The sequence below is a fragment of the Xenopus tropicalis genome, chromosome 8, assembly GCF_000004195.4.
Source record: "Xenopus tropicalis strain Nigerian chromosome 8, UCB_Xtro_10.0, whole genome shotgun sequence".
Taxonomy (NCBI): Eukaryota; Metazoa; Chordata; class Amphibia; order Anura; family Pipidae; genus Xenopus; species Xenopus tropicalis.
Genome location: NC_030684.2, coordinates 136,183,379 through 136,207,881, shown reverse-complemented (window position 1 = coordinate 136,207,881; position 24,503 = coordinate 136,183,379). Strand labels below are relative to the sequence as shown.

General features: G+C 42.4%; 1 protein-coding gene across 2 annotated transcripts; it reads right to left on the bottom strand.

Moving 5' to 3' along the window:
• Window positions 1-11,766: 11,766 nt before the first annotated feature.
• On the bottom strand, window positions 11,767-24,281 carry LOC100497957 (coagulation factor XIII B chain). Of its 2 annotated transcripts, none has more exons than XM_004919464.4 (8): window positions 24,112-24,281; window positions 22,572-22,760; window positions 21,395-21,595; window positions 19,650-19,823; window positions 17,516-17,716; window positions 14,840-15,013; window positions 13,024-13,231; window positions 11,767-12,011 (listed from the first exon to the last, which is right to left on the bottom strand). In XM_004919464.4, coding segments are annotated over exons 1-8 (1,212 nt in total). In that variant the 5' UTR covers window positions 24,176-24,281; the 3' UTR covers window positions 11,767-12,010. The 2 variants fall into 2 exon arrangements, with proteins under 2 accessions (XP_004919521.1, XP_002938382.2); XM_002938336.5 differs by having other exon boundaries at window positions 13,034-13,231; window positions 24,112-24,278.
• Window positions 24,282-24,503: the final 222 nt, after the last annotated feature.

Below are 24,503 nucleotides of genomic sequence, written 5' to 3'. Positions count from 1 at the left end.
GGGCCACATTGACTTACAGACGGCCCGGGCCGGGCTGGACCAGCACTACACCCAGGGCCGCCATTAGAAATCACAGGGCCTCTCAGCTCCCACCCAGCATCCTGCAGCTCCCCAACCCAGCATCCTTCAGCTTACCCCCAGCATCCTCCAGCTCCCCCCTCAGCATCCCACCCAGCATTCTCCAGCTCTACTCCCCAGCATCCTGCAGTTCTCCCCAGCATCCCACCTGGCATCCTGCAGTTCCCCCTAGCGTCCTTCCCATCATCCTCCTCAACATCCTCCCACAGCGACCTACAGCTTCCTTTGGCTCCATCCTCCAGTGAGCTCCTGCCTCCTTCGGCTGTGTCAGTCCCTCGGCTCCCGCTGCATCTGAAGTTTTATACGGTTGCGCCCCGTGCGTTTTTGATGTCACGCGCACGCACGGGGCGCAGCCAATCAGGCGTCGGCGGGCCAGATTAAAAAGGCAAACGGCCTGGATGTGGCCCGCAGGCCGTAGTTTGCCCACCCCTGGTTTATAATGAGGCTACTACTTTATTTCAATGTTCTCTTCATTTTTCCCCAGGGGAAAGGGCATCTATTGTTTAACAAGGTAAATACAGAAGCAGATATAAATAGAAAAATCCCTAATCTCTTACCAATAGAACATATACTGTTTCCGGTCTTCTATACTGAAAAGGTTCTTTTTTATCCATTTCCTTAACTGCCACCTTGTAGTGAAAGGAAAAACTGTATAGTGATAATTTAATAATGATACAGAACGGGCAGGAGAAACAGAAGGAGGGGGTGAAAGAAGTGACATTTACAGAATGTGTCTGTGGTTAAAGAGGGGTGTGAGAAAGAGCTACTGGGCTATGAGCGAGTAAGGGAGGAGGCAAAGACTCTAGGTCTGTAACATTCTTATAGGAGTGGTGGTTCCCTTATCCAGAATGGTATCTTCCACCATCCCAATTTGAAGCCTGAAACCTGAGCCTTAGTGTATACACTAACCCCCAGGTTACACAGCGAATACCCCCCCAGTCATCACTATTCCCCATCCCCAACCATTATGGGCAGAAAGGAAAGCTCCCAGTATCAAACCTGAGCATAGATGATGGGCTCCTCTCTGGTAGTGTCTGGATCTAGAAACAAAAACATTAATATAATTTTATATCAAAAAGGATTGGCACTTTAACTCTTTGCATTCCTAAATGCAGTACAAAGATTGCAGTAGAGGATCCTCTACTTACCACTGGATTATAGCATGTATTAAGGGAGCACCAGTCAGTGCTGCACAGAGTGCAGATTTATTCTCTGGAATGGCCAAGAGTCAGTGTTGTATGTACATCTGCACTTGCTCATAGCTCTTTTTTAAATAAGCCCTGTAGTGACTAAATAGGAAACAGGTATATATTAGAAAGCCCACCCAGAAATGGAGCCTTATGGCTGTTGGCTTTGTGCCTTCTGGCTGCTCTCTATATACAGCTCTGGATTTAATCTGGCACAAGGTGCAGAGTGCCCCTAGATGCCGGTGCTTTTTGAATGAGCATTAAGGGGTGTGATTTTGGGACCCTTTGCATCCAGGTGCATTATCAGTGGCCCCCTTATATCTCAGGGCAAACTGGTAAGCTTTTTGGTACATTCTTTATATCTGAATATCTCTGAATACAGTATCTGAGCTCTCATCATTTACTGGGCTCTACTGTGTTTATGTGAATTGCTGTTCCAGTAGAGCGGAATGGGATATAGTAGGACCACGAGACTTACCCAGCTGGTGCCCGTGTCTCACCCACAGATATAGAGCAATGATAGCTGGAATGATGATAAAGCAGGGCACAGACACAGCGATTGTAGTTCTAATATGCTGAGTTTCTGGTCTGGTCTCATTTGATTCTGAAGCAGAAAAGAAATGGAAATACCATGGGGCAAATATGCCATTTATAGCCTGTTATAAAAGCACATTAGCTGAGATGGACAGCTTTTCAGCAACAGGAGCTCCACACAGGGGTCCAGAGATTAATAATTATATTATCAGAAGTGGGGGGACAGACACAACTTATTACACCCAATGATTCCATTATTTACTTATGTCCAAAATTCTCCTTGTACTTCCCTACAGGTGTGCCAGGCATCATTGCATCGGTCCCACGTCCTTTTCTAAATTTCAGGCCTATTGACTCTGAAGAACCTTGACGCTACTGCCTGCTTAATGGTGGCAGCAATGTCAGGGTGGGCTTGCACCCAAAGAGTCACATAGAAAAGTTATTGTAATAATACAATACAATAATGACAAACTGTGTTGACTGTGAAGCACTGGGCACAACTGTGGTGACACAACCCACAATGATACCTCCATTATCTTCTCTGCACAGTGTCCATGGGATGATGGATCGTGAAACCCTGCTGATCTGATTCTGTGCTGTGCAAGTGTAGCTGGAGCTGGCATTAGCATAAATCACATGCAGAGTATTATTTCCCATAATTCCATCAGCTTCTCTGTTCTCCCAGAAGCTCCCGGTTCCGTTACAGTACAAAGTAAGGCTGCAATTCTCCTGATCATTGATTTTGTGATGGATCTGAATATCTTCAGCAGATAATGATTCTAAAATCACAAAAGTATAAGGTATGTGCTGTATGGGGAAATATTCTTGTTTGAACTAACACAAGCTACAGTATCAAATATCAGTATTCATTGTTATTGGAACTTCATGGGTCATACTTAGCTAGGTTGTGTGATGCTACTGATATCTCTTGTTCCTATTGGGAGCAATGCAGCTGGGCTCAAATCCATAGGCAATGCCCCAAAAAAACAAAACTTAGATGGTTCAACTTATCACTGAAATTTGTGGCACCATAAAGGGGCTTCAGCATTAGGGGTCAGCAGGGTTTGGACTGCAGAAAAATAGTCCAAAGATGTGATTGACTTTCTGTGCCAGTAGTCTGGCCTTAAGCTAGTGATATAGGAGACAACTCTCTTGTTGAACAGGTACAATAAGCTATTCTAGGTTTTCAGGGTTTCTTAACCTACAGTGCATGCTGTATGTACAGGAACCAAAATTGGGTCACTATGCTGTTTAGGCTTGGTAACCATAACTTTAGCCTTAAAAACATACCATATAATTACAATAGTTACCTTAATACCACACTATATAGTTAGATAGTTGTGGATAGTGATCATTTCATGGGCAGTCACCATTCAATCCAAACCAAATCTTAGGTTGTGAAGCTAAAACCATGACTTAAGCTACGGGCCAATTGTAGCTGCCGATATCGGTCCCTTCGAGGGGCCTGGCCGACCGATATCTGGCCTGAAATTGGGCAGATATCGATTGGCCAGGTTAAAAAATTCAGTTGGATCTGGACCGCATCGGCTCATTGATGCAGTCCCCAAACCGACTGCCCCATTGCCGCCATTAGAATTCGATCGATTGAATTCATCTACATGTTACCCGATATCTCCCACCCATAGGTGGGGATATCGGGTGAAGATCAGCTCACTTGGCGACTTCGTCAAGCGAGCAGATCTGCCCGTGTATGGGTGGCTTTAGTCTGTGTCCCAGGCAAACAAAAGTTATGAAACACTGGACTAGATGTTCAAAGATCTGTCTCTGAGTCTTGATCCCCAACTAAAAATCGTACTGCCAACTTTTTGTGACCCTGGAGAGATATTTTAGTCTGTAGTCTATACATACACAGCACTAAGTGTTAGGCTAAACATCCAAGATGGAAATCTATTTCTGAGGAATTCTGGTGGAACCCAGGTATTTATACAAATAGTATATATTTTACTTACTGAAGACTTGGAGATAAAAACCAATACATTTTCCTCCCCCATTTGCTGAGTAGGTTCCTTGATCCTTCTTTGTTAATTCAGTAATGATCAGGGAACCAGCAGAACCACTGTACACTCTTTGTTTAAAATTGTCATTCTGAACAGTGATGGGACCATTATTTTGCATTGTGCCAATAATCGCTTGCTCATAGAACCACATAATCTCTTTCATTCCAGTTTTATTTATCTGCAGAGTTATGTTTCCTTTCTCGGCCCCAACAATAACTCTTGTGTCTTCACAGCGTCCTCCACATACATCCCCTAGTGAATAATATGAAAGAATTGTTTGGCTAAATGGGGTATTCAACAAGTACCTTCAAAGTGTTTTCAGATGATAGAAATTTAAACATTGTATAATAAAGAATGATTGCCTTCTGTGAGACCATAACTAGTTGAAGGTTATACAGGTGTGGAATCTATTGTCCAGAATGCTCAGGACCTGGGGCTTTCCAGATAAGGGTCTTTCCATAATTTGGATCTCTGTACCTTAAGTCTACTAAAAATCATTTAAATATTAAATAAACCCAGTAGGATTGGTTTGCCTCCATTAAGAATTAATTCTATCGGATTTAAGTACAGGTATGGGATCCCTTATCTGGAAACCCATTATCCAGAAATGTCTGAATTACGGAAAGACCATCTCCCATAGACTCCATTATAAGCAAATAATTCTAATTTTTAAAAACTATTTCCTTTTTCTCTGTAATTATAAAACAGTAACTTGTACTTGATCCCAAGTAAGGTATAATTACCCCTTATCAGGCCCGGATTTGTGGAGAGGCCACAAAGGCCAGGGCCTAGGGCGGCAGAAGTTTAGGGGCGGCATGCCACCCCGCCGCAATGAAATTTTTAAATTTTGCTCCTATACGGAGCAATGGGGACCTCTCCCCACTGCTCTGTATGGGAGATGAAAAGTATGCGCACCCGCACTTGCGCTCGCTGACGCGGGTGGGGGGGGTCGCGCATGCGCTCGCTGTGCGGGGGGGGAATTTGGCGATTCATGCATGCGCACAGGGGGAGGCGGAGGGGGGCGGCCTCGGGGTGCCCGGATCACAAATCCGGCGCTGCCCCTTATTGGGGGCAGAACAGCCCTATTGGGTTTATTTAATGGTTAAATTATTCCCTTTTCTCTGTAATAATAAAACAGTACCTGTACTTGATCCCAACTAAGATATAATTACCCCTTATTGGGGGCAGAACAGCCCTATTGGGTTTATTTCATGGTTAAATGATTCCCTTTTCTCTGTAATAATAAAACAGTACCTGTACTTGATCCCAACTAAGATATAATTACCCCTTATTGGGGCAGAACAGTCCTATTGGGTTTATTTAATGGTTAAATGATTCCCTTTTCTCTGTAATAATAAAACAGTACCTGTACTTGATCCCAACTAAGATATAATTACCCCTTATTGGGGGCAGAACAGCCCTATTGGGTTTATTTCATGGTTAAATGATTCCCTTTTCTCTGTAATAATAAAACAGTACCTGTACTTGATCCCAACTAAGATATAATTACCCCTTATTGGGGGCAGAACAGCCCTATTGGGTTTATTTCATGGTTAAATGATTCCCTTTTCTCTGTAATAATAAAACAGTACCTGTACTTGATCCCAACTAAGATATAATTACCCCTTATTGGGGGCAGAACAGCCCTATTGGGTTTATTTAATGGTTAAATGATTCCCTTTTCTCTGTAATAATAAAACAGTACCTGTACTTGATCCCAACTAAGATATAATTACCCCTTATTGGGGGCAGAACAGTCCTATTGGGTTTATTTCATGGTTAAATGATTCCCTTTTCTCTGTAATAATAAAACAGTACCTGTACTTGATCCCAACTAAGATATAATTACCCCTTATTGGGGCAGAACAGCCCTATTGGGTTTATTTAATGGTTAAATGATTCCCTTTTCTCTGTAATAATAAAACAGTACCTGTACTTGATCCCAACTAAGATATAATTACCCCTTATTGGGGGCAGAACAGCCCTATTGGGGTTATTTCTTCATAAGGTATGAAGATCCAAATTATGGAAAGACCCCTTATCCGGAATACCCTTGGTCCCAAGCATTCTGGTTAACAGGTCCTATACCTGTATTTTAATACCCAAAGTATAGATTTTAGCAAAATTTTCTCGGGTAAATTAGTAGCGTTTTTTGCTGATTTCTGGTGCAGCCCTTAATAAATACAGTAGTGCTCTTGATCTGTGCAAATCAGAAATCTCCAGAAAACTATACATATTTGGTACTGCCACACTGCAGTTGTATTTTAATGCAAATAAATATGTGTGTGTGTTTTTATAGTACATTTTACTAAATGGTAATGATACTGAGCTGCTTAATTATCAATTATTCAGTCCAACAAGGAAAATAATTGTCCAAAATCCTTTTTCCCTGCAATCAATTTACATGATGGAATAAAGATTCAGATGGATGTTAGAACTCAGTGCTACTGCTAAACTGCCCTATAGGCACCAACACCCCATTAAATAGAATGCTGTTCAATTGTTCAAAGCAGGTTTTTTTTAATAAATGTGTCGATTTGTTAAAAACATTCCTGGCTGGTGAGAAACTTCTGATAAATTTGGAAAAAATTGAATTGCTGATAATTCGCAAAATCTGCCCCTATGGTCTTTATACATACATACGCATGTTTACATACATAATGCATAATAAAAAACTTACCTTTACAGAATAACAGGAGAATGAATGTCCAGCTTTGAAGATACATTTTTCCTCATGATTTGATCTGAGGTTGATAAGATTCTATTTAAATAAACAAACTGTAAGGAGACCCTTCTTGCATTTGTGCTCGCCGGTTTATACAACTAACCTACTAACCTACTTACCCTTTTCTAATTAGAGAACCTGTAAGATCAGTTCACACCTCTAATGAGAGTATTCGCAAGCAAACTTCTCCGGAAATATAACCTGAGTTTGTATGGGCAGTGCATTAATGTGTGACTTTGTATATGAAGGTGTAGGTGTATAGAACATGTGTGGTTTCTTAAATATCATACAAATGCATGCACACAACTGTATACATATACATGAAGAACACACATTTTTGGGAACCTAATTTTTCCTAATCCACTGTATCAGACACAGTAGTGGTTGCTATGGGCTGCGGTGCCAGCAGCCTGATATTGAGCTATTAGGGTTGGACTGGCCTGCTGGGATACTGGGATATTCCCTGGTTCGGGAGGATTAATCTTTTTCGGGTTCCTCTTGTGTTTTCCAAACCCAAATCATGATATGCCAGAAAACGAATGGGCTTATTTATTGATTTTTGAGCTTGTCAATTCGAGATTGTTTTTCTAATTTGAAAAAACTTGCTTTCGAATGGTGCCTTATTTATAATGATGAGCGGATCTGTCCCTTTTCGCTTCGCCAAAAAATGTGCAAATCTTTGAAAAGATCAGCGAAACGGGGAAAAATCCCCGAAACTCCGAAAATGTTGTGCATTAAAAAAAAAGAATTGTTGTTCGTATTATTTTTCTACGCGAGCAAGTACCATTGACAACCATTTCGCGAAATAATCCACCAAAGGCAAAATGCGGAAATTCACTGCGAATCCCTGCCAAATTATTTCACCCATCACTACTTATTTATTAATAAGGAAAACTCGTTGAAATACAAAAACTCACATTTTTTGGAATTTGCGAGTTTACAACCTTGACAAAAAAAAAATAAAAAAAATTGAATATCTTGAATTGAAAATATTGCTTGACTTTGGCTAGGACAACTCCCATTGACTTAGACATGTACTTACAAGCTTTCAGGTTTTTTTGCACTTAATAAATGTTAAACATTCAAGTTTTTGAACCTTAATTCAAATTCAAGTTTTTTTAGTTAAAAAAAAAACTTGATTTTGTGAAAAAAAAAGAATTCAGTCTGGGATGGGGTCATGGTAATGACTGAGGCCAATTAGTGTCACAGATAAACTAGAGGATTCAGGGAGGCTGTTTATATATAGTGTTGGCAGGGGCAGTTTCTCATGAAGAAGTTGCACAGGTGGTTGGTGGGCCTTGTATATGTTGGCTTGTGGGGCCCCAGTCTCTCTAATTAGAACCCTCCCTCCATAGAGAGAACCGAGCTGACATATAAATATGAATATTCTACCATTTTAGTAATCTGACCGACTAAGGCAGGGGTCTGCAACCTGCGGCTCGCGAGCCACATGCGGCTCTTTGGATGTGAAGCTGCGGCTCTTTAGTTCCATACATAAATATTATTTATGTTATAAAAAAAAAAACATTTAAAAATCGTTCTGAATTGATTAACGAGGATTAGGCACCGACTCTATCTCTCAGCCACTTGTACTTGCTTTTCACCACACCCCTCCCCCGTGACACGCGTCGTCACTGTCGTCAGTCCATCGGAAGATTCGTAGCTTCCGACGCCGTTGGCTGGCCAATTTAAGGGAGCGCTCAGGCTCTGCACACGGAATGCAAGTGAGGGGGTGGGCGTCGGTACAGACCATGCACAGTTGGTAGTGGCGGCGCGGTATTAGGAGCGCTGATTTGTGAGTAAGCGCCTCTATAGTAATATTGACACACTTGATGTATGGTATATACTTGATGTTAAGAGTGCCGCTGAGGACGCTGTGACCAGATCGCTACACGTAACCCTCGATTTACCTTGCTAAAATGATTAATTGATTTTGCCTGGTTTGCAATATTATCTGGCAGAGAACACAGGATCATTTGAGAGCTTAAGTCAGTATATTTATCATAAATAATACACAGGGCATCCACACTAAGGAATTTGATTCCCATGAATGACCGAATAAAGGTGATAGTTGGATTATTGATGTATGGTCATTAATAGTCCTTGTTCCCCTGATTGCTGTTCTCTCTCCTTCCCCCTCTCTCCCCTCTACATGTCCACCAATTTTACTATTTTTTACGCTGTCTCTTTGAATTGAGACATGTGTAATGATTGGTTCCACTATGCCCGTGTGTGGACAAGTGGTTTTTAAGTAATATATTGATCATTGATCAAGAAAAAATTTTGTGGCTCTTTAAAAATTTGAAATTTAGTAAAATGTAATTTTTGGCTCTTCCGACCCAAAAGGTTGCAGACCCCTGGACTAAGGTAAAACATAAATTACAGTCTTTCTACTCAACACCATGCTCCCTAAGCCAATAGAAGAAGAGGCCTACCAAGATAAAGCAAATGGGAGGATCTGGGGAGAATGATCTTATGCTGACTACTGTGTCTATGGGATGGAACAATACTCCCTATGCCGAAGGCAGTGGTCTAAAATGCAGGGTATATTCTGCCAATCTTCTTTTTTAGAAGGTAGAGAAATTTTGGAAAAAAATGTTTCTTACATTTTGAAAATCAGTCTTGTGATTGCAGTACAGCAGCCCTGCCCTGCTTTATGACTGAGATTCTAGTCATTAGGGCAGTAAAATTCTTCTTCTAACTTTTCTGTTATTATTTTTTTGTATTCATCAGCCTGTATGTGTGTGGGGTTTCACACAGGAAGAAACAGGCAAATCACAGTTGATGTAAAAGCAAAAGGCAGGTGTTTATGTAGTGTAGGCAGTGTGAGAAGGACTTGCTTGGTGCATAAATCTTCCTTACATACAGTATAAAGGGGACGTCCTGTTGGCAGCCATTCTGCTGAAGAGCCAACAGAGTCACGTTTTGCAGAACCTGGTTCGAAGAGGGGGCTTTATATTAACACACTTCTAGGTCTAGGAACCCGAAGCAACCCATTTAATTATGGCCTTTCATTATGCTGCGGTAGACTAGTAAATGGCAAACGCTAATTGGCTGCTATGGATTATTAGGCCTGAAACAATTATTATTACTCTACACTAAGGGGCTGATGTACTAATCCACAAATCCAAACCCGAATGGGAAAAAATCGGATTGGAAATGAACATTTTGCGACTTTTTCGTATTTTTTGCGATTTTTTTTCGTCGCCGCCTCGACTTTTTCGTGAGTTGTTGCGACTTTTTCGTAGCCGTTACGACTTGCGCAAATTGTCGCGACTTTCTCGTAGCCGTTACGACTTGCGCGAATTGTCGTGACTTTTTCGTATTGAGCGCTAGTAAACGGCGGGCAAACCTTTCCAATTTTTTCGCGACGGCTACGGAAAAGTCGCGACAATTCGCGCATGTCGTAACGGCTACGAAAAAGTCGCAACAATTTACGAAAAAGTCGCGATGGCGACGAAAAAAATCGCAAAATACCGATCATTACGAAAAAAACGCATTTGGACGCTTTCGATCCGTTCGTGGATTAGTAAATCGGCCCCTAGATGTCATAGTTTTTCAACCTGTGAGGTTGAAATGGCCCCCGGCTTGCAAGAGATGAACTTGTAGAGAGGCTTGGACAGACTTATCCTTTTTTTTTATTTAGACTAACTTACAGAACAGTGTTAGTAAACAGTGTTAGTAAATATAACGTAATTAACCGTAGCTGTACATTACAGTATGCTAGTTTGGGTGGTCATAGCAATTTGCTTTATTCCTGAGCTGCTAGACAGATGGTACTGATGGCAGAATGAATAAACTGTAGAACTCTTTAGGGTGTTGAAATGACTCTGCTTTTTCTTGGAATTTCTTACTCATTTTTATCCTTTCAGCCTAAGCGTACTCGGGCTCAAAACCCACACCCTTGGCTGAATTCGCAAACCAGATTCTTACGTTCCTGTGCAGGGTTTGCGGAACGTATGTGGAGAAAAATCCCGTACGCAAGCAGACTTTATCCATTATAAATTTCTATTGGCCTGCCTCAATAATAAAACCAACCTGCGACGCCTGTTTTCTATATTCAATACCCTTCTGCGTCCCTCACAGACTCCATTACCTCACTTTATGCACTCTCCCCAGGACTTTGCTGATTTCTTCATGAACAAAGTGGAGTCCATCTGCAATCAGATTCCCCCCTCTACTAATACAAACCATCTCCTCCTTCCTCAGCCCCCTTCTGCATGTCTGAGCTCTGTAACTGTCTCCGAAGTCTCTGGCTTCTCTTGTCCACTCACCACTTTCTCTCTTGCCCCTATGCCTTCTTCTCTGCTGTGGAGCTTACACTCCAGCTCTCGCTTACATCTTCAATTCTTCTCTGGCTTCTGAAATTTTTCCCCTCTTTGTTCAGGCCTGGTTCAAGCCTATTCTTAAAAAGGCCACACCGGACCCATCCTGTCTCTCTATTTATTGTCCTGTCTCGCTCCTACCGCTTGCCTCCAAAATCTAGAACGTTACATAGTTACATAGGGTTGAAAAAAGTCCAGAGTCCATCAAGTTCAACCCTTCCAAGTAAACCCAGCACACACAACCTATACTTACCAATCTATACACTCACATACATAAACTATAAATACAACCACTAGTACTAACTGTAGGTATTAGTATCACAATAGCCTTGGATATTCTGCTTGTTCAAGTATTACTAAGTATTACTAACTTTCTTAATGCCCATAATCAATTGGACCCGCTGCAATCTGGTTTCTGCCTGTGCACTATTCCAACTGTACCTTGTATTTATTTGTATGTATTGTTATACCCTGTATTTATCTATTATTATCTTAATAACCCCCTGTTTGTATTAATGTATTCTACTGTACAGCTCTGCGTACATAAGTAGCGCTTTATAAATAAAGATATACATACCGAATCCTGGATTCGGTGCATCCAGTATGCAATATAACAGAAAATTTTGCCTGAGGGTTTCTTATTTCATTAAGCAGCCCCTCAAATTAGATAAGGGTCATAAAATTGTCACTATGAGTTTCTCAAACAAAACTGAATCAGCAACAACGAGAGCAGAAAAAGTTCACAATCTTCATCTGGTGTTTTAGAATATGAACAGAAACAATTGGGATGACACAAAGTTGCACATTATCCATTCATTTGTATGAACCCAACACATTCTGCTGGGAATTGTGGGTACTGGCCGACCATCATAAAATTATGTTAAAAAAATTGCACGTAATACAAAATCAGTAGTGAATTTATTTGAGAAAATGTGGTTACGAAATATGTTATCACCAGTTTATGGGTTTACATAAGGGAAGAAACACCTTTATCATAAATCTTACATACAATGGCAAGTAAAAATACTCAAAGATCAATCTTTGTTTCACTTCTGCATATTCCTTCCCTTTTGTTACATGTGGTGCAAGTGGAAGAGTTGCCAGTAAATAGGCACATTGGCCGGTTGCCCCAATTATGTTCATTCTAGAAGAAATAAAAAGAAGTGGCCGTTAATAGTGATTGAGCTGATTTACTAGCAATGGTGCTTAATTGCACATTTATTCCACAGTAGCCAGTCGGCAACAAGTTTTTTATTGAACTGCTACCAGTCAGAAATGTAAGGGTGAAGACACACGGAGCTACTAGTAGCAGCTACTTGTTGTGGCTACTAAAACAGACAACGCTGATCATTTATTGATAACTGTCTATACGTGTGTTTTTGCAAAGGCAGTTCTCAGTACTGTCTATGGCAGGGTGTTTTCTGGCATTTAGCAGCCTTGAAAAAGTAGCTGCTACTAAGTAGCTCCATGTGTCTTCACTCTGAAGCAGCTGCTTGATTGCTATGGGGGACTACAAGTTGGGATCTATAAGGCAGATTTAATTCTCAGTCAGAAATCTTGATTTAAAACTAGAAGATCATTGAACTCAAGCTTTGTTGAGCTTTACTATAGAGACTTACATATTTAACCCCCCACCCATATCTGGACCCTTTGTTACCTGCTTGGGCCTATCCATAACTTTACCCTCTACCAGCTATCTACCATAAAACCAGAGGGGAAGGTATAAGTGATATATGATAAACACAGAAGTGATTTCATCCAGTTGTGGGGGTAGGTGGAAAATGAGGCTCAGAACGGTGAGACCTGCAGAGCCACTGGCCTGTATCCATACCCACAACCACAATTCCTATTGCCAACCTGTCTATTTTTGAAGGTAACTTGTGGGCAGTAGTCATAGTAACATAGTAAGTTAGGTTGACAAAAGACATACGCCCATCACGTTCAACCATAATGCCTATATATAACCTGCCTAACTGCTAGTTGATCCAGAGGAATGCAAAAAAAAACATCTGAAGCCTCTCTAATTTGCAGCAGAGGGGAAACAATTCCTTCCTGACTCCAAGATGGCAATCTAAGTCAGATGACCTTCGATGTGCTCCAGCCCTCCATTTTTAATAATACATCAATGAGTTGTCCTCATATATTACTGTACCTACCATGGCTTACCTTGTGCAGTGCACTTGGGATAGGCCACGATACCTTGGTGGCACTTTACTGTGAGCATATTGTAGTCAGGAATCCCATATCCCCTTAAACAACGAAATCTAATGTAATCTCCATGCTGGACATATTGTTTCTCAGTGCCTAGCCACAGCAGCCTGATATTGTTTTCTTCCACGTCCTTGCTGTTAACTACACATGGCTCTGACAAGAAACCAAAACAGAGTTTATGGCAAAAAGGAACATATGGGTGACCACCACAGAATATAAAAAAATGAATGCTCACTGGCTTTGCCAGTGTACAAATCCCTAGTATAATAAAGACTTCAGTTTGTATTACACATATGGCAAATGCAAGTTCTTATACTATTCCAAGAGGTTCATAAAGGGCAACTTAATCCCAACAAAGAATAAGGCCAGGAAAAATACACCTAAAGCACGGGGTAACTGCACCAACCCAGAACCACAGCCAACCTAGGATACCCCCCATTTTCTGGTCTTGGTATGGCCCGTGCAGAAGCAATACATGTCTGAGGGGGTACTGTAGACAATATAAGGTTAGGGATAAGTGAGATGAGACAACTGATACTCCCTTTTGAAATCCCACCAGTATTACAAAATGTTCCATGGCATTAAACTATTGGTAAAAAACAACTATGCTGTAGGGAAATGGCACACAGAGCAATTCAGGACATTTGCTTAATACCTCTGCCAGGGAGTGACAAAATGCCCAAGTTGCTCCTTATTAATTTCATTGGTTCTAGATTCTAGATGCACTGGCGAGTCATTCAAAGAAGCAGCAGCTCCTGTAGGTTACTATTTTAAAGGAGAAGGAAAGGCATTTTGGCATTTTATTGCCAATAGATTTGCCACATTAGTGCCACCTAGAACACTATATTTATTCTGCAGAAAGCATTATCATACCTGACTAAACATCCCTAGAAGCTCCCTCTGTTTGTTAAAGATAGCAGCTGCCATTTTAGCTTGGTCTCAGTAGCTTCCGTGCTGCAGTTCTATCTGCTGGTAGCTCAGATTACAGCACAGTTGGGAGGGGGAGCAAACAGAGATGGGAGGGGGAGTGAGAGATGATGGGAGGGGGAGCAGGAGAAGGGAGGGGGTGGGAGGATGAGAGAGGAGCAAACCGTGCCCTGAAGGATTTTTCTGAGAGCAGGAAGTCTGATACAGAACAACATGTATACACAAAAGAAGAAAGAAATTCTGTGTTTCTTTTGATAGTGAACTCAGTGCAGCTTTTCTGTTTATGGCTGTATTTAAATAGACCTTTCTGATAAAGCTTACTTAGTTTTTACCTTTCCTTCTCCTTTAATCAATGGGGAGTTGTTATTGGTGGTTTGCTGCCCACCAGCAGACCTACTAAACGTTCGGAAGACCACCCACCCGAAATTCTATATTAGCGAGTTTCCAAAGTTCACAACCAAACACACTTTTTTGGTTAATCTGTGTGAGTGGAACATAAAACCATTATGGTAAAACTCTTGTTGGGAGAAAGCTTAATTTTTATAGACCTAACCCAGGTTCTTTTTGGTATCTGTATAGATTCTACATTTCCACTTTGATCCATAGATCTACTGTACTCGCTGGCAAAACACAGCATGGCTGTAGCAGGTCAGCATCCCTCCTGCAGCAACTGATGACTTCTGATTGGAAGGCCCACAAGCAGCTTCCCCCAACCCTGTACAGTTTTCTATAATCACCAACAGCCCATTTTCAGTCATATTTTAGTAAAACATTGATTGACCAAACATTGAACATGATTTCATGGTACATTTACAAAATAACCCGTTCATGTACCTCTGCAGGCCGGTGGATCATCCCATTTTCCACTTCTACACGTAACATTTTGGTTTCCTTCAAGTGCATAGTATTGTGGGCACTTATACGTCATTACTGAGCCGTGTTCATACGACTTCACTCGGTCTTGTACTGTTTCCCCGTGTGGCACTACTGGTGGGGGCCCGCAGCTCTCTAAGAAGAAATATTAGGTTGCTATGTTGTTACATACAATCTCATTGGTTTTATATGCACCATATAAATGTATTATGCTGAATCTTGCATGGTCATTCAGGTATGGGATCCCTTATCTGGAAACCATTATCCAGAAAGCTCCGAATTACGGAAAGCCTGTCTCCCATAGACTTCATTTTAATCAAATAATTCAGAATTTTAAAACTGATTTCCTTTTTCTCTGTAATAATAAAACTGTACCTTGTAACTGATTCCAACTAAGATATAATTAATCCTTATTGGATGCAAAACAATCCTATTGGGTTTAATTAATGTTTTATTTAATTTTTAGTAGACTTAAGGTATGGAGATCCAAATTACGGAAAGATCCCTTATCCGGAATACCCTTGGTCCCGAGCTTTCTGGATAACGGGTCCTATACCTGTATTAGACTGTATTCAGGACCTTTAGCAAAGGTTCACACATATACACAACTGTCTCATATACTATACATCAAAAAATCTTTACTTGCTATAGTTTCTACAGGAGTAGTTGTCAGCTCCATGTTGTAGCTCCCACCCTTCCCAGCTACAGTCACCTTTTATTGGCCCAACAGGCCAACGTGAGTGTAGGACCGGGGGTGAGTGAGTGTAGGACTGGCCAGACCGGGGGTGAGTGAGTGTAGGACAGGCCAGACCGGGGGTGAGTGAGTGTAGGACTGGCCAGACCAGGGGTGAGTGAGTGTAGGACAGACCAGACCGGGGGTGAATGAGTGTAGGACTGGCCAGACCGGGGGTGAGTGAGTGTAGGACTGGCCAGACCGGGGGTGAGTGAGTGTAGGACAGGCCAGACCGGGGGTGAGTGAGTGTAGGACAGGCCAGACCGGGGGTGAGTGAGTGTAGGACTGGCCAGACCGGGGGTGAGTGAGTGTAGGACAGGCCAGACCGGGGGTGAGTGAGTGTAGGACTGGCCAGACCGGGGGTGAGTGAGTGTAGGACTGGCCAGACTGGGGGTGAGTGAGTGTAGGACTGGCCAGACCGGGGGGGAGTGAGTGTAGGACAGGCCAGACGGGGAGTGAGTGAGTGTAGGACAGGCCAGACTGGGGGTGAGTGAGTGTAGGACAGGCCAGACCGGGGGTGAGTGAGTGTAGGACAGGCCAGACCGGGGGTGAGTGAGTGTAGGACAGGCCAGACCGGGGGTGAGTGAGTGTAGGACAGGCCAGACCGGGGGTGAGTGAGTGTAGGACAGGCCAGACCGGGGGTGAGTGAGTGTAGGACAGGCCAGACCGGGGGTGAGTGAGTGTAGGACAGGCCAGGCCGGGGGTGAGTGAGTGTAGGACAGGCCAGGCCGGGGGTGAGTGAGTGTAGGACAGGCCAGGCCGGGGGTGAGTGAGTGTAGGACAGGCCAGGCCGGGGGTGAGTGAGTGTAGGACAGGCCAGACCGGGGGTGAGTGAGTGTAGGACAGGCCAGACCGGGGGTGAGTGAGTGTAGGACAGGCCAGACCGGGGGTGAGTGAGTGTAGGACAGGCCAGACCGGGGGTGAGTGAGTGTAGGACAGGCCAGACCAGGGGTGAGTATATTGCAATATATGGGCAAACAATAACTGTTATGCTTTGCTTAAAGGGGAGGGCATTGCTTGGTAGCTTAATGCACAGAATGTCTTAATGTTATATATATTTTGATTATATGTGAGCGCAGAGGATCTTTTGTTGTTGTATATCAGGTAGAGGGTGCAAGTTTAAAAAGCTGAAGTTAAAAAATTCTTACCTCCGTCTTTTGACATCAAAAATGCCTATGTATAATGCCTTAAAAAGTTGTGAGTAAGTTGGATAAGTGTTATAGAATTTGTAATGAAACTTCAATTAAAGTAGCAAAATGCTATTGAAATCTCATTATTCCAGCAGCTCAAGTCCATTGCATTTTCATGCCCTTATACTTTTACAGCAAATAACAGAAATAAAAATATTCACCTGGTGGGAAAAAAAGGTCCTAGTAATGTCCCAGGACATGACACAAATATCTGTATGTAGATGTAGTTAACTTTCAGTACGATGTAGAGAGTGCTATCCTGAGACAATTTGCAATTGGTCTTCATTTTTTTTTTTTATTATTTGTGTTTTATTATTTAGCTATTTGGCTTTTTTTCATCAGCTTTCTAGTTTGGAATTTCTGCAGCCATCTGGTTGCTAGGGTCCAATTGAAGCTAGCAACCAGGCAGTGGTTTGAAAGAGACAGGAATATGAATAGAGTAGGGCCTAAATAGAAAGATAAGTAATACAAAGTGACAATAACAATAGAATTGTAGCCTCACAGAGCAATGGTTTTTTGGCAGTGACCCCCATTTGAAAGCTGGAAAGAGTCAGGAGACTCCAGCAAATATAACAAATAAAGAATGAAGACCAATTGAAAACTAGCTAAGAATAGCCCTTTCTATAACATACTCAAAGTTAACTTGAAGGCGAACAAACCCTTTAAAAAAGGAAAGGCTTTGAGTGACAAAATGAACCCCAAATGAGTACTTACCTGGCTTGCTGCACTTAGGGTAAGGGATAACGCCGTTATCACATTGTACTCTTAATAGCTTGAAATCGGATATATCGTATCCCCGCACACATCTAAATGAGACCCTGTCTCCGTGATGTAATGTCGACTGTCTCCACCAGAGAAACAAGCCACCTCTGATACCGTTTGCTTCCATCTCTTCCTCAGAAAGCCTGCACGGCCCTAAAGCAGATACAAACCAGAAATACTCATGTGTTAGTGGGTTCCTGAGTGGTTCCTGCCTTTCTTCTCTGCATCTCTCTATGGTCCGTTCTGCAGTGCATGTTAGAACGAGCGTCAGCGACCCCAGCAATCAGGAACCTTATTGATTTTGTGGATATATTCAAATATAAGCATACAAAAAGAGAGGGGGATTGATCAATGCACATTCCCTGGCCCCCTGTTTCATAAGTAAATTGTCTATGCTAGTGCATGTATTTACAAAAAAACAGGGGTTTTTAGTTACAAAATTATGATCATAAGATTGGTAAGCCCCCATACCGCGTCAAGGTAAACCCCGTATGGTGGTTCTATCTATTTACCTCTGGTCATATTTTTCAAAGGCAGGCACTCCCGTGCACTGTTGCCATTCTTGACCTGGGGGCTTAGTCACTCACGTACCTTTTGCTTTTATATAGAGAGATTGGCAGGACCACAGCTTGGTTCTACAGGCTTAATCCTCCCCCGCTTGCGGCTTGTAAAGGAGAAGACTGCCCATTAACCAGGGAACCAGGGAATGTGCATTGATCAATCCCCCTCTCTTTTTGTATGGTTGTAGTTAATTTGGCCAGATCAGTTGCACTTCCATTGTATTTGTATACTCTATTTAGCCTTGGAGTGCTCCCACAACCCCTTTCTGTGTATCTATGTATTCTAATATTTATTTTTATCTTTCATTCTGGAAACTTTTCTATTCATTCTTTCCTGCCAAACCAAACTCGTTTTCCCTAGTGTCTAATGTTTACTAAAAAGTTGCAAAACATGTGACTTTCGGATTGTCGCAGCAAAAACAGCAACTTTTTAAAATTGTGGCTGCAACAATTCAGAAAGAGTCGCGTTTTTCGGAAAAAACCCAGCGACATCTCTAAAGTCAAGTCAAAAGACAGAATTTCAAGGAAAGGGAAGGGACTTTTGTCATTGACTTCTACATGAACGCGACAAGTTTAAGATTTTTAGGTGTTTAAACGCATAGTAAAACTCGGAAAAGTTGCAGAATTTTTTTCTCTGCAACCTTTTAAAAAAAGATCCGAATCGAGTTTAAAATACAAAATCAGTGGTTAGTAAATGAGCCCCTAAATGAACGTTTTATTGATATTTTTCACAATAGTTACATGAGCAAATATCATGGCAGCAGTGGCTTTTGACCACTTCCAGAAGATCTTCCGGGTAATTATATAAAAAGGTGTAATTTAGCCCTAATATGTGACTATAAGTCTGCGGGTTTTAAAGCCACCTATGGTAGCTGCTTGGTGTGAAGCCTGTCTCGCTCAGATAGAAAGGAAATCTCTAATGGCATCTCGGGGTTAGTCGCATTTATTTGGTGCAACGCCATTGCTATGTAATTTGTTTAATGGGAGCTAGTGCGTTTAGGAAATAAACATGGGAAACAATGATATTATAACATCAATGACTACGGGTTATTGCTCAGATTCAGTGGTGCCTTCAGCTCTTGATAGACACTCCCTCAAGTGGACAACCAGGGGTCCACCTTTCTCCTGAGTTGACTGCCCCTAGGTTTAAAGAAGATGAATAGTACCATATTACTAACACCAACCCTCTTATTGGTGGACCTTAATCTCTTGGGCCACACAACACTGGCAACCCCCTTGCTGCTAAAGTGCCTCAGCTTTGGATCCCTAACCTGGTTGGCCTTTTTCTTTAATTTGTCTCCTTCTTAGCCCTTAACTTTACAGGGCCACTTTGCTCCAGGGTCTTCTCCTACATCCTTAATCATTTAGAGAAGTAAACGGGACTTTTTTCCTTCATTCTTTACACTTGGGATGTGGTGTGGTCACCTAATATTGACATCCCAAGGAGCTTCTACTGGTTCTCACAATATGCATACTGTGCCAATTGGGCCCAAGCTGTAGCTCTATGGAGGAGTCTGTGCACGTACCTTTGCAGGCCGGTAGATCATCCCATTTCCCATTTCTACATGTAATGTTTTGGTTTCCTTCAAGTGTATAGGATAGTGGGCACTTATACGTCATTACTGAGCCGTGTTCATATGACTTCACTCGGTCTTGTACTGTTTCCCCGTGCAGCACTATTGGTGGGGGCCCGCAGCCCTCTAAGAGAAAGAAATGTAAAATGTGATTGATCCTGAATATCTACTCAATGAGTGGAACTGGTTAGATGGTGCATTTTTGGCTTAACATGTTACACAGCAAACACATTCACTACAATGGAAAACAAAGAGACTGTTATGATAATGTGAGCTCCATCTGTAGCTCAGCATTCCCTGACAGACTTCAGCTGATGAGGTGCCGGTAGGTGAGCACCAGTGAGAGGGTACGGCCTGTACACCTCTCATACAAGGGTCCCATTAATGTAACATTATTAGGGTCGGATTGGGCTGGAGAGGCACTGGGGGAAAAACCCAATGGGTCCCACCAACTCAGGCCCGATCCCCGCTCCCTCCACCCCCTGTTGCTCAAGCCACATGGAGGAAGGTAGGTGGTGCATTCACTTAATTATAGAGCTTCAAAAAGTTTCCAACAGTGGAGCAGAAATTCTACATTTTCATGTTAATGGATTAGAGTGAGAATTCACCCTTCAGTAAATGTCTCTCAAAATTCCATAGAAATAGAAAGTGGCAGAAATCTGGCCCTTTGTTTGATAAGCAAATCTAAAAAAAAGGTAAAACTGGCAGGGTTCATATGATATAACTAAATAGAGGGCAGCAAGAACCATATTCTTCATTTCCCAGGGTGCCACAGCCATGTGACCTGTGCTCTGATAAACGTCAGTCACACTTAACTGCTGTGCTGCAAGTTGGAGTGATATCCCCCCTCCCCCCCAGCAGCCAATCAGCAGAACAATGGGAAGGGAGCAAGATAGCAGCTCCCAGTAGGTATCAGAATAGCACTCAATAGTAAGAAATCCAAGTCCGGCTTGGGACTCCTCCAGTTACATGGGAGTAGGAGAAACAATAGGTTAGCTGAAAGCAGTTCTAATGTGTAGCGCTGGCTGAAAGCTCAGACTCAGGCACACTTTACTGCTGCGCTGCAAGTTGGAGTGATATCCCCCCCCTCACCCCCAGCAGCTGATCAGCAGAACAATGGGAAGGGAGCAAGATAGCAGCTCCCAGTAGGTATCAGAATAGCACTCAATAGTAAGAAATCCAAGTCCGGCTTGGGACTCCTCCAGTAACATGGGAGTAGGAGAAACAATAGGTTTGCTGAAAGCAGTTCTAATGTGTAGCGCTGGCTCCTTCTGAAAGCTCAGAGTCAGGCACACTTTACTGCTGCGCTGCAAGTTGGAGTGATATCCCCCCCCCTCACCCCCAGCAGCCGATCAGCAGAACAATGGGAAGGGAGCAAGATAGCAGCTCCCAGTAGGTATCAGAATAGCACTCAATAGTAAGAAATCCAAGTCCGGCTTGGGACTCCTCCAGTTACATGGGAGTAGGAGAAACAATAGGTTAGCTGAAAGCAGTTCTAATGTGTAGCGCTGGCTGAAAGCTCAGACTCAGGCACAAGGCACTGAGATGGCTCCTACACACCAATATTACAGCTACAAATACATTTGTTGGTTTAAGAATAAAATGTTAAATGGCAGAGGGAATTATTTGCTGTGTAACAGTGTCATGGATATTTTTGGAACTAATTAAATGACATGCCCAGGGGCACAGGCACTTACCTAATTTGGTGCACTTAGGGTAAGGGATAACGCCATCATTGCACTGCACCCTTAACAGGCTGGGATCAGATATCCCATATCCTGGCACACATCTAAATAAAATGCTGTCTCCATGTTCTATTGGGGACCTTGTCCACAAAAAAACGAAGCCCGTTCTAATACCATTTGCGTTCATGTCCTCCTTGGAAGTAGAGCATGGCCCTAAGGAAGAGAGGGAACAGAAATACTCAAGCACCGGTGTGTCACCAATGGGGTTCTTTCAATTGCCTTTAAATGTGGTCGGTTTTCATTTTATAATTGCACCTTGTATCTAGGGTCTGTGACCTTGGCAAGCAGAAGGTTAATTGGGGGGCTAGAGACAATATCAGACTGGGGTACCTTGGGCGCACTAAGGGGCAGATTTATTAAGTCACCTTAATGCTAACTTTTAGTATGTTATATTATGACCTATTCTAAGCAATTTTACAATTGGTCTTCATTATTTATTTGTTATAGTTTTTGAATTATTTGCCTTTTTCTTCTGATTCTTTGCAGTTTTTAAATGGGGGTCACTGACGCTGGCAGCCACAAACTGTTGCTCTGTGACAGTTTTATTGTTACTTTTTGTAACTTTCTTTTCTATTCAGACCCGCTCCTATTCATATAACAGTCTGTCATCTAAACCACTCCCTAGTTGCTAAGGTAACGTGGACCTTAGCAACCAAATAACTGATGAAACTCCAAACTGGAGAGCTGCTGAGCTGAAAATGAAACAGCTAAAAAAAAACCCACAAATAATAAGTCAAATCAAGACCAATTGCAATTTGTCTCAGAATATTATTCTCTACATAATATTACTGTAAAAGTTAACTCAAGGGGTGAACAACCCTTTTAGGTCTTAAATGTAAGGCAGATATAAAAAGAAAAACCATTGTCCCTTTAGCTAAGGTTTAATGAAAGCAGGGCCAGACTGGGTCGCCGGGGCACAGGGTAAAAACCCGACCTGATCATGCTAAGGGTAAGTTTAAATTATGGGAGTGGGATGGACAGGTCATGGGGGCCTCTGTGGGGGATGTGAAGGCCACAGCAGGGGCTCCAAGGGGGTGCAGGGGCCCCTGGGGCAGCAGTCCGGTGGGCCCCGCACCCCCCAGTCAGACCCTGAATGAAAGAAAGCAGGTTGGGTGCGGATGGTACTTACCCAAGCACTTGGGTTCAGGGTCCCACCCAGTGTTGGTGCATTTGGCTGATCCATAACTTTTACTGACTTGGTTTGCCGCAACATAACCTTCATCACATCGATATCTAATTGCCGTGTTTATTGACAGGTCTGAGAATAACCAGGGAAAAAGTCTTCCATGTTCCAGCTTAGGATTCTCACACTTGTTGTCTGATGAGAAAAAAAATGATCATATGAAAACCGAGACGCAATGCAAACGTTAACAATAGACACAGAATTGTGCCCATCCACATGCTATTCACCAAAATTGCAGTTTTGTATATCAGCTCTTCCGATTTGGAATTTCAGCAGCTATCTGGTTGCTATAGTCCAATTTAACCTAGCAACCAGGCAGTGGTTTGAAAGCGAGACAGGAATATGAATAGAGGAGGGCCTAAATAGAAAGATAAGTAATAAAAAGTAACAGTAGGAATAAAAGCCTAGCCTCACAGAGCAAGTTTTTTTTACTGCCCCAAGCATTCTGGATAACAGGTCCTATACCTGTGTTATTGGGTAATCGTAAATCAGGGTTGCCAGATTTATTTTTCCAAACCAGCCAAAGTCAGTTCTAAAACCAGCCCAAAACTAGCCAAAAGCCACTTGGAAAGTAGCCCGAAAATAGCCCAATATGTGCAATGAAAAAAAATTCTAAAAAATAAAGGTATATATGGGAAACGTTTTTAAAGCGTATAATCACTACCCAAGCCCTGTGCCCCCTCTCCAGTTACTGGGAAGGCTGATAATGCCCTCTGTGCCCAGTCCAGCTGGGAAGTCACTACAGAAATGGATTCTGAATGTTGCATTAACCCCAGACTTGATGTACATATGGGTGCGTTGAACTACAACTCTCAACAGCCCCAAGATAAGGATCAACTGCAGAAAGTAACAAATGACAGCCCCCCCCACATCACAGTAGAAAGTAATGGTACAATCTCACACCCTATGGAGCAGGGAGCAGGGTGTAGAACAGACAGGTTGAGCCTGAATAGAATTGAAATGGGAGCCTCTGTCTATACTGTCCAATTGCATGCTGGTTATTGTAGTTTTATGTTAATCCTAGCTGTAGGCTAATTGTTAGATACAAACTACATTACCCAGCATACAATAGGACAGACATGTCAGGTTTACTAGGGGAAAAAACTTTGGCTAGTTTCCACACTCTACAAACTACAAACCCGCCAAGGCTCCAAAAAATAGCCCAAATCTGTACCTTGGCGGGTTTCACTTTGGAAACCCGCCTGCCTGGGCTTTAAATTGGTAGCCCAATTTGGCGGCAAAACCACCACACATACATGCTAGGCCCCATCAGCCAATGAATGCAATGGGAGTTCTGCCTTTTGCTCCCACACTACATCCTGTTACAGTTAGAGCTGCATTATTTCTGGTCATGTGATCTCTGAGGGAACACACAGCCCATCACAAAATGGTGGTTCAAGGGAAAGGATGTAGGACAAAAGTCACTGATATATACTCCAGGTTGCTAAGATTCTTTAATATAAGAGAAATATAAAGGACCCCTTACCTGATGGCTGGGCTCCTACTACAATACAGCACAGGACACATACTAGAACTCCAATAGGCTCCATTGGGCTATAAACTGTGACTGTTCCTCCTCGGTGTCCGGTCTCCTACTGTTTCCCTCAGCCTGTTTTGTCCTCACTGATTTTGTAACCTCAGAGCGGGAATTCCAGGAATTTCAGGGGGTATTGTTACAGTCTGTGCCACCCCTGGCCTCCCAGGGCTCTAGATAGACACATGAATGATAACATCAGCAGTATAAACAGTACTTTGGATTTTAAACTCCTAAATCAAAACTTTTAGCCAAAAAAAAAAGGTCTAAAGTTCATAAATCTCTGTAACAAAGACAAAAAAAAAATTGCTTGTGTGACGGGAATTGGTAACGGTATAATGCAG

Bases quoted from the DNA above. Each gene is read 5' to 3' on its own strand.
- LOC100497957 (XM_004919464.4), bottom strand. From the start codon at position 24,175: ATGGAGCCTATTGGAGTTCTAGTATGTGTCCTGTGCTGTATTGTAGTA. The intron at 15,014-17,515 runs GTAAGTACTCAT...ATTTCTTCTTAG, and splicing joins CCCTAAGTGCAGCAAGCCAG to AGAGCTGCGGGCCCCCACCA. The intron at 13,232-14,839 runs GTACATGAACGG...GTTTCTTGTCAG, and splicing joins TGATCCACCGGCCTGCAGAG to AGCCATGTGTAGTTAACAGC.